The sequence below is a fragment of the Colobus angolensis genome, unplaced genomic scaffold (assembly GCF_000951035.1).
Source record: "Colobus angolensis palliatus isolate OR3802 unplaced genomic scaffold, Cang.pa_1.0 Scaffold270, whole genome shotgun sequence".
Lineage (NCBI taxonomy): Eukaryota > Metazoa > Chordata > Mammalia > Primates > Cercopithecidae > Colobus > Colobus angolensis.
Window position 1 is genome coordinate 732798 of NW_012115933.1, and position 9290 is coordinate 742087.

A 9290-nucleotide genomic window follows, 5' to 3' on the forward strand; every position below is an offset into this window, starting at 1 on the left:
AGGTATTTATTGTAGTCTTCACTGCCTGGGCTTATTTATACCTGTCCTTCTTGGGAAGGCTTTCCAGATATGTGAAAGGACTTGGGTGTTGTATTCTACGCTGTTTCTGCTTTAGGGGTCACCCAAGCCCAAGTTAGCTACTGCGGTTCCTGCAGACTCGTAGAAGTGCTGCCTTGATGGTCTTGGGCAAAATCTGGGAGAATTCTCTGCATTACCAGGCAGAGATTCTTGTTCTCTTCCCTTACTTTCTCCCAAACAAAGAATCTCTCTGTTCTCAGTCACCTTAAGCCGGGGGTGGAGTGACACAAACCCCTGTGGCCACCACCACTCTGACTGTGCTGTGTCCTACCTGAAGCCAGCACAGTACTGGCTTTTGTGTAAGGCCTGCCATAACCACTCCCTGCTTACTGCCTGTGTTCACTCAGGGCCCTGGGCCTCTACTATCAGCAGGTGGCAAAGCCAGCGAGGCTTGTGTCTTTCCCTTCAGGGCGGTGAGTTTCCCCAAGCCCCTGGGCAGACTCAGAGGTGCTGTCCTGGCATCATGTACTAAAGTGGAAAACCTTAGACCACTCAAACCACAGTTGCAGCCTTTCCCACTCTTCCCTCCCCTTTCCAAAGGTGGAGGAGTCTCACTTTTCCACCACTGCCACCCCAGGCCATGAGAAGTACTGCCAGACTAAGTCCAGCATTCCCTTAAGGCCCTACGTCAGCTGGTGGTGAACACTGCCTGGCCTGAAACCCTCTTTCAGAGCACTGGGCTCCCCTCTGGCCCAGGGCAGGTCCAGAAATGCCATCCAAGAGTCAAATCCTAGAGTTGGGGACCCCAGGAGCCTGCCCACTGCTCTACCCACCTGTGGCCATGCTGGTACCTAAAGCCAGCAAGTCTCAGAGGCTCACCCGAGGTCCTGGGTATCACTGCTGGCTATTCAGGGCCCAAGGGCTCTTCAGCCGGCAGGTAGTGAATGCTGCCAGGACTGGGTCCTTCCTTCAAGGCAGTGGGTTTCCTTCTGGCCCAAGGTGTGTCTAGAAATGTCACCTGGGAGTTAGGGCCTGGAAAAGGGACCTCACAATTCTGACTGTGCCCTGTCCTTCTGTGGCTGAGCTGGTATCCAAGATGCAAGACGAAGCCCTTCCCACTTTTCCCTCTCCTCTCCTCAAACTGAAGGAAGCCGTGCGCTGTGCAGCCTGGGGTTAGGGCAGGGCGGCGCCAGCCCTCCCTTGGCTGATGTCTCAGTAGGCCATGCACCCCGAATCCATTGTCTCTGGGCCTAGTTCAGCACTAGGACTCACCTAAGTGTTGCAGTCCTTATGGCCTAGACTTGCAAGTTGATTTGGAGACACAGAGTGGTGTAGCCCACAGTGGCCAGGCTTGGGGGAACTCAAGTTCCCCCTGCTGGAATTGGAGATTCCCCTCAGGCTCGGGCTGGTTTAAATACTTGGTGATTCAGGACTATTTTTCTATCTCCTCAGTGCCTCTTTCAGCAATATGAAGATAAAACCAGGTGCTGTGAGGACCTACCTGATTTTTGGTTCTTCTAAAGGTGTTTTTTTTCTGTGTAGAGAGTTACTAACTTCCTGTTCTTGTGGGGCACGGGTTGGGTGGAGGTTGATCGGCGGAGACGTCTGTTCTTCCATCTTGCTCTGCCTCTCTTTTGTTGATTTCCATCCAGAAATACTGTTGGACTGTTGCTGTTTAAGAGGTCGTGGTAGCTAACTTGTGCATCTGTGTTTGTGGATCATCATGGTGTGTGTCTTGTCTTTAGGCAAATCTCTGCTCTTCAGACACACCTCAGGGGCAGCTCTGCAGGAACAGCACCACTCACCCCGCTGGAAGACTGCCCTCTGGAAGCCTTCAGGAAAGGCCCCTGAGAGCACAGTAGCAATCCAAAAGCCACATACTTTTTTTTATTTTTACTATTATGACATATATATTTTTGAGACAGGGTCTCACTGTGTCACCTAGGCTGGAGTACAATGACACAATCTTGGCTCACTGCAGCCTCTAGCTCTTGGGCTCAAGGGATCCTCCCGCCTCAGCCTCCCAAGTAGCTGGGACTACAGGTGCATCCCACTATGCAGGGCTAATTTTTTTGTTGTTGTTGCCCAGGCTAGTCTCGAACTCCTGGGCTCAAGGGATCCTCCTGCCTCAGCCTTCCAAGGTGTTGGAATTACAGGCATCAGCCACTGCACCTAGCCTATTTTTTTTCATATTAAGAGTCATATCTATTGGCATTTAATGTTCAGCTCTTCACAAACTTGATTTTTCTCACTTTCCAGGCAAAATGAAAATGATTGGAAATTGCAAACCTAAAAGAGGTGTTTGGAAAGTGTTTTAGATATGATAACGGACCACCAGATTTTGAAGGGGGCCGGTAGAAAAAGTGAAAACTCTCTACTGCATTGTATTACTTGGCATTCCTTAGGAATAATGTTCATAATGTCGCCTAAGAGGGGGGAGGGGAACTAGTACATTTTAGCAAGATTTTTGTCAAAAAACATCAACATTCAAGGTATTTTGGCACCAAAAAGGAGAAGTGCCTGGTGTCTGAAAAAATAACTTGAGGTATTTGTTATTCCCCAAGAAAGCTGGTAAATAAGGCATCACTGTGTGCCTCTGGCCTCAAGGCAGTCATGCAAGCCTTCATGGCACATCTTCTGACGTGCTGTGTAGACGAGATCCCTCAAAACCCTTCAGCCAGTAAGGAGCATTGTTACCAAGCTTAGTTGGAAGCCCAAATAGACAGAAGGTGCTGTTTTATTAATACTGCATTTTCAAATACCAGCACAAATGTATTACATGATCTTACGTATGTTTGTTCAGCATTTTACAGCTTGCAATAGCCATCATTCCACTTGGTCCTAATGTCCCTGTGTAATGGAAATCTTTTCTCATCAACTGATGGAGCATAATTAAGTCTTTTTCATGGCTGCATGATATTCCATCAGAATGGATAACCCATATTTTATTCAAGTGTTTCCCTGTAGCTAGACATTTACTTTGTTTCTGATTTTTTGCCATTGTGGACAAGTCTCGCAATAGATATACTTTACATATGTCCTCACTTCTGGTGGTTATATTTCCAAGCATTGAGATTGCATCTGGAACAATAGCCAACACTGGGATTCTTGGGTCGAAGGGTATACATATTTTTAATTTGAATAATTTGCTAGTTTGCTTTTCGAAAATGTTGTAGCAGACCAGGTGTGGTGGCTCACACCTGTAATCCCAGCACTTTGGGAGGCCAAGGCAGGTGGATCACCTGAGGTCAGGAATTTGAGACCAGCCTGGCCAACATGGTGAAACCCCATCTCTACTAAAACTATAAAAATTATATTTGGGTGTGGTGGTGGGCACCTGTAATCCCAGCTACTTGGGAGGCTAAGGCAGGAGAATCACTTGAACCTGGGAGGTGGAGGTTGCAGGAGGTGGAGGTTGCAGTGAGCTGAGATTGTTCCATTGCACTCCAGCCTGAGCAATAACAGTGAGACTCCATCTCAAAAAAAAAAAAAAAAAAAACTTGTAGCAATTCATATTTCTATCAGCAGATGATGAGAAATAGTTATCACTCTTTTAAATGTTTGCCAGTCTGATGAGAATAATGGCTTCAATTTTTTCCTGACTACAAGTAAATATGAACATCTTTTTTTTTTTCTTTTTTCTTTAAGAGCCAGGGAAACAGTATGCTGCTCAGGCCAGGCTTGAACTCCTGGGCACAAGTGATCCTCTCACCTCCTGAGTAGCTGGGATTACAGGTGCATGCACCATAACCAAACCAGCTAATATAAACATTTTTATGTGAATTGTCTGTGAATTCTTATGTGAATTATTTTCTATGCATTTCCTCATTGAGTTGTGTATCTCCAAAGAAGATACACAAATGGACAACAAGCTCATGAAAAAAATGCTAAACATTGTCCATCATTAGAGAAATGCAAATCAAAACCACAATAAGATAGTATTTCGACTGGACATGGTGGCTCACGCCCGTAATCCCAGCACTTTGGAAGGCTGAGGCAGGTGGATCACCCGAGATCAGGAGTTTGAGACCAGCCTGGCTAACATGGTGAACCCCATTTCTACTAAAAATACAAAAAATTAGCCGAGCGTGGTGGTACACACTCCTGTAATACCAGCTACTCAGGAGGCTGAGGCAGGAGAATGGCTTGAACCCGGGAGGTGGAGGTTGCATTGAGCCGTGATCGCACCACTACACTCCAGCCTGGCAACAGAATGACAATCCATCTCAAAAATAATAATAATAATTAAAAATAAATAAAGTTAATGATGTTTCTTTTCTAAAGTTCTAGAAAAGGAAAGTGGGTGAGAACGTGGTAACTTTTTTCTTCTTTTGGTTTTCAGTCATACAGCTTTGCTTCATTTAGATTTAAAAATGTTCCCTAAAGGGCTGTAATGAAAAGTTGTCTTCTATTGAAGTTTCCAGTGTTGGGGGAGATTAAGGTAACAGAGAAAGTTCCAAAACTAAAAAAGCCCCAATTATTATAGTAGCTTCTTAACACCTCAGCTGTGAGTCCCTTCCTCTCCAGTCCATGGTATGTAGTATTGGGGTGTTAGTCTCAGGGAGCTGCATCACTACGACACTGAGGTGCACAGCCTCACAGCAGTGTACCCTTCAGTTCCTCCCATATTCAGTGTGCCTCTTGCCCTCAGGCCTGGCTCCAGCCACAGCATCTCCCAAGGATGTGCCTGCCTCCTCTTGCTTATGGCGGTTGTCCTGGCTGCTTCCTCTCCCTGCAGTGTTCTTCTTTGTCCTGCACTGTCAGATGCTGCGCAGCTTTCAGGATTCAGCTCACATGCTTTGACATGCACAGCCCCTCTTAATCCTCCCCAGCACCCTTTGATGTAAATACTGTTAGACACATTTACAGATTACACAAATGTGTGTGTGTGTGATGTGTTTATGTGTGTGAAAACATACCCATTTTACAGATATAGAGCAAACAGAGGCACAGAGATTTTAAGAATTTGTCTCATATCACACAAGAAGTAAATCAAGGAGCTTATTCGAAAGCCTATGCTCTCGATTACCATCCAGTATCAGCAGAATTGAAAGCAGCATCTGATTGAGACGTACCATGAAGCTAGACTATAAACTCTCAAAAGCAAGACATGTGAGGAAGCTTTGCTAAACCATTTTTCTCTGTCTTTCCTCTTTGGGTCCAGGTTGAAGTAAAGCCATATGTGCTGGATGATCAGATGTGTGATGAGTGCCAGGGCACACGCTGTGGTGGGAAGTTTGCCCCGTTCTTCTGTGCCAACGTCACCTGTCTGCAGTATTACTGTGAATACTGCTGGGCGAGCATACATTCCCGAGCCGGGCGGGAGTTCCACAAACCGCTGGTGAAGGAGGGAGGCGACCGCCCTCGTCACGTCCCGTTCCGCTGGAGCTGAGCCACGGCCGACCCAGCCACAGTACTGGAGTAGATAACAAGGAGGGGAGAGAGAGGGCACTGCCTCAGGGCTTTACAGTGTTCTGGAAATCTGTGCATTCGTTCTCGATTTTTAAAGAAGAATTGGGTCTTTTTATTATTATTATTAATTATTATTATTATTATTATTTACAGTCATATTACTGAACTCAGTGTCCAGTATAATGCAGAATTGCAGAGTGTAGAATGGTACTGATTTGCACTTTGATTCACACCTTTGTCTGCTTGGTACCTTAATTTTTTATACCTGATTTGTCACTCGTGACAGTATGTAGGCTGCCATTCTCATTAGCGGCCGTCAGGCTACTGTCTGTGATTCTTTTGTTTGTTGCTGTGGTGGTGTTGTTCTGATTGTTTTGAACTGGAGCATGCACTTATTTTCAGAAACTTAGAGAGTTGCCCCTAGAACAAGACTTACCAAAGGTAATACTCGTGAGTAGGTGGCAGATGTAGCAAAAACTTCACAACAATTCAGCAATCATTAGTTCGGGTCACTTAGAGTAAGGATAACCCTTCATGAAAATAAGCCTTTAGTTGCTCTCTATTTTGACTTGTAAGGATACCTCATAAGCTGGATCTTTTATTTTTCCTTCATGTTTGATTTTTGTTTTGCCGAGGATTTTGGTTAGATCTTTTAGTATTATGTAAATTTATGCTGCAATAGCTTTTGCTGCTATTAAAATGGTATTATTAATACCATAATACTCTATTCAGGCTAAGATATCAATTAAACACAAAAACCCAACAACACACTTTTGTGATTTTAGGGATAGAGTCAGCTGCCGAAAGGAGATCAGAATAGACTTCAGAAAGCTTCGGTGGAAGGTCACTATTTCTGACTGCATGTTTACTTCATCAGGTTGCTGCATGCAATAAATTTTATATCCAATGTCTAGTATAAAACGTTCCCACAATGCACAAATTAAGAATCTATATAAGCTATAAAATACTCATTTTTAAAAAAAAGTTTTTTTCATTCAAAGAATTGGTAATTGACCAGAGGAAGGCATGCCTCAGTAAATGGAATGCTCTGAATGAGAAGAGCCCATAACAGAATGACCTATATTACAACCGATATAAAACCTAGGTGTAGGATATTCTTCAAGCAAATTTGTGGATGGTAGATGAAGTACTTTGCGGTGCTCTGTTATATATTGTGCAATTTATTTTATATAGTAAAGTGATTATGTCTAACTGTGATCAAACTTAACTGTTTAAAGCCTCTGTCAGACATTAACGAACTTGACAGTTCATAACTGGTATATTATAAACTAACACATGAGCTCTTAGTTACAATCTCTTAGTGCTTGCACCATTTTACATAGCTTCAGACCTTGTCCAGAAAACCAAAGAGCTCATCTTAGCTTACAAACACTAAGAATATATACAGGATATAGAGATAAGTTGTCAGATTGACAAACTAGGCACATTTTTAAGAAAGTTGTGTAATGGTGATGCTAAAGAAATGTCTGTACAAAATAAGATGGCCTGGGCAGAATTGGTTGTCTGGGTGAGAAACTAACTACTTAATTCCCTGGATTTATCCTGTTAAGCTTGAGTAGAATGAAGGCCTGCTGGCACTAGCGTGGTCTAGAATGGAGGCCTGCTAGCCGTAGCGTGTGGTCTAGAATGGAGGCCTGCTAGCCCTAGCGTGGTCTAGAATGGAGGCCTGCTAGCCCTAGCGTGGTCTAGAATGGAGGCCTGCTAGCCCTAGCGTGTGGTCTAGAATGGAGGCCTGCTAGCCCTAGCGTGGTCTAGATAGCCCTAGCGTGGTCTAGAATGGAGGCCTGCTAGCACTAGCGTGGACATTTTTCTAGCATTCACCCTTGGGCTGCAGATAGTAATATATAAACACACACAATGATTGCAAGACTATGTAAATCTTTTTTTAATCTTCTTCCTATGTTTTGGAATTCTGGGGACAATCTGACTGGATATGACACTGCAGAATAGATTTAAGTCGCTGTGTTTTCTGTGCTGTGATGTCCTTGTACTGTCTTAAGTTAGTGTTGCTTTTGTTTCGTTCTCCCATGTTTAGTTGCAATTACTGACTCTCAAGCTATAGTTTGTTTTCAAAAAGGAAAAACAAAATAGTTTTTTACTGGATTAAAAATGCTTATTTTAGAATCCTCCCCTTTTTGAGGCTTTTTGGTAATAATTACTTTTTTCCAGCCCAGGTGTGGTTTTGTTTGTTTTTTTTCTATGTTTGTGGGTTTTTTTTTCATCTGTACAAGAAATTTTGTTATGCACTACTACTTTTTGTATTCTAGACAGTTTTCAAAAGTTGGCAGATTTTTTTTTTGTTTTTAAGGAAAAAGGCATGCTTTCTGACTGACATGATCTTTTGCAATACCTCAATTTTGAAATATAGGAAAGAAAATGATATTTTCTAAGTAAGTTTATTCAGAAAAATATATATTAATTTAATTCTGCAAGAAAATGATTTAACAGATGGGTAACTTTATTTTTTTCATGCTTATTTGTGTTTTTTGAAAATGAAGAAGTTAGAGCTTTATAACTATAATATTAAAGATCATATCTAACCTACAGAAATCTACCTAATTATGTGAAAGAAGCAAAACTTTTTGAAGAAGCACCCCTCTTTCATGTATTAAAATAACACTGAGATTTTTTAAAAAGCTGGAAGATTGTACAGCATAAAGCTAAAGTGAAGACAAAAAACATTGTCCTGAAGAATAGGTTACAAAAAATAAACTCCATTTGGTGCTGAACGTTGTGAATAGATGGTGGAAACTACTTTCCCTTAATTTGTATATTTCTAATCAAGCGTTGATTGTGCGCAACTGACCAGGATTGTGAAAGAGTTCTTCTGTTTGTATTTTTTTAAAGAGAACTTTTTTAGTTTATTAAATTATAACATGTTCCCTTTTGTTTTGTAAATAAATGTGCCCCCAAGTTGTTAATGTTATATTAAAAGAGAGGGTCCTTCAAAAACTTATTTTTTAAAACACAGAGGTGTTCTGACCTGCAACTTGACTGGGAAGCCCCTGGGTAACACAGGTCCTGCTGTGGCCTTTCCTTGGTGTGACACTTGAACTAGTCGATTTTTTGAAGGCTATAACTTAACCTCGACTATTTGTTGTTATGTGCAATACTGTTTGTACTGTTTGTATAAAAAATAGAAAAAAAAGAAAAGAAAAAAGGCATAAATCTTTATTGCAGATTTATTTTCATTGCAAACTTTAGACATTGTGATTCACTGAAATCATTTTTCTACTGTCAAATATGTACCTTTTCTTCATGCTGGTATTTTTTCAATAGTAATGTAGCCTTTGTACTGAGACAAATTTTCATTGTTATTTTTAGAAAGATTTTTTGCTAAGAAAAAAATTAAACATATTTACATATTTTTCATTTTATTTCGTATTTTCTTTAAGGAGTGCTTTCTCAATCATTAATAGAGTTGTTTCTGGGAGGGACTTTCATATCTGGTCAATGTCATAATATTATTTTGTATTTTTATTGGAATAAATTAATTTTATGATGCTAATTCTTTAAAAGTTTATTTTTTTCATTTTCAGTTATTTTTGAAGCTAAAACCTTTGTAATATTGTTACTAAAGTGTCTAGTTTTTTGAAATGCAAAGCTTTATGTATTAACTTGCTGATGTGGTTTACAATAGTGTGACAACGATGAAAATGGTTGGTTATGTAAAGTGATTGGAAATGTAACGGATAATTGGGTAATAAAATGACAGAATGAGCAGAACATGTGAGATTTTGAGAAGCCTTTTCCTTTATCATAGTGGTTTAGTGTAAGACTAGGGATGTCACAGTGCAGTTCTCTAGGGATGTCACGGTGGATTTATACAACACCAGGTG

The 9290-nt window shown here is 41.4% G+C and overlaps 1 protein-coding gene across 1 annotated transcript in view; it reads left to right on the forward strand.

The window, feature by feature from the left end:
- Positions 1-7423, forward strand: part of CPEB3 (cytoplasmic polyadenylation element binding protein 3) — a 206665-nt gene extending 199242 nt beyond the window's left edge. Inside the window, exons 10-11 of the mRNA XM_011947841.1 lie at positions 5183-7049; positions 7234-7423. Of these exons, the coding sequence (XP_011803231.1) occupies positions 5183-5410 (228 nt within the window). The 3' untranslated portion in view covers positions 5411-7049; positions 7234-7423. The remainder of the gene's footprint in view (positions 1-5182; positions 7050-7233) is intronic.
- Positions 7424-9290: the final 1867 nt, after the last annotated feature.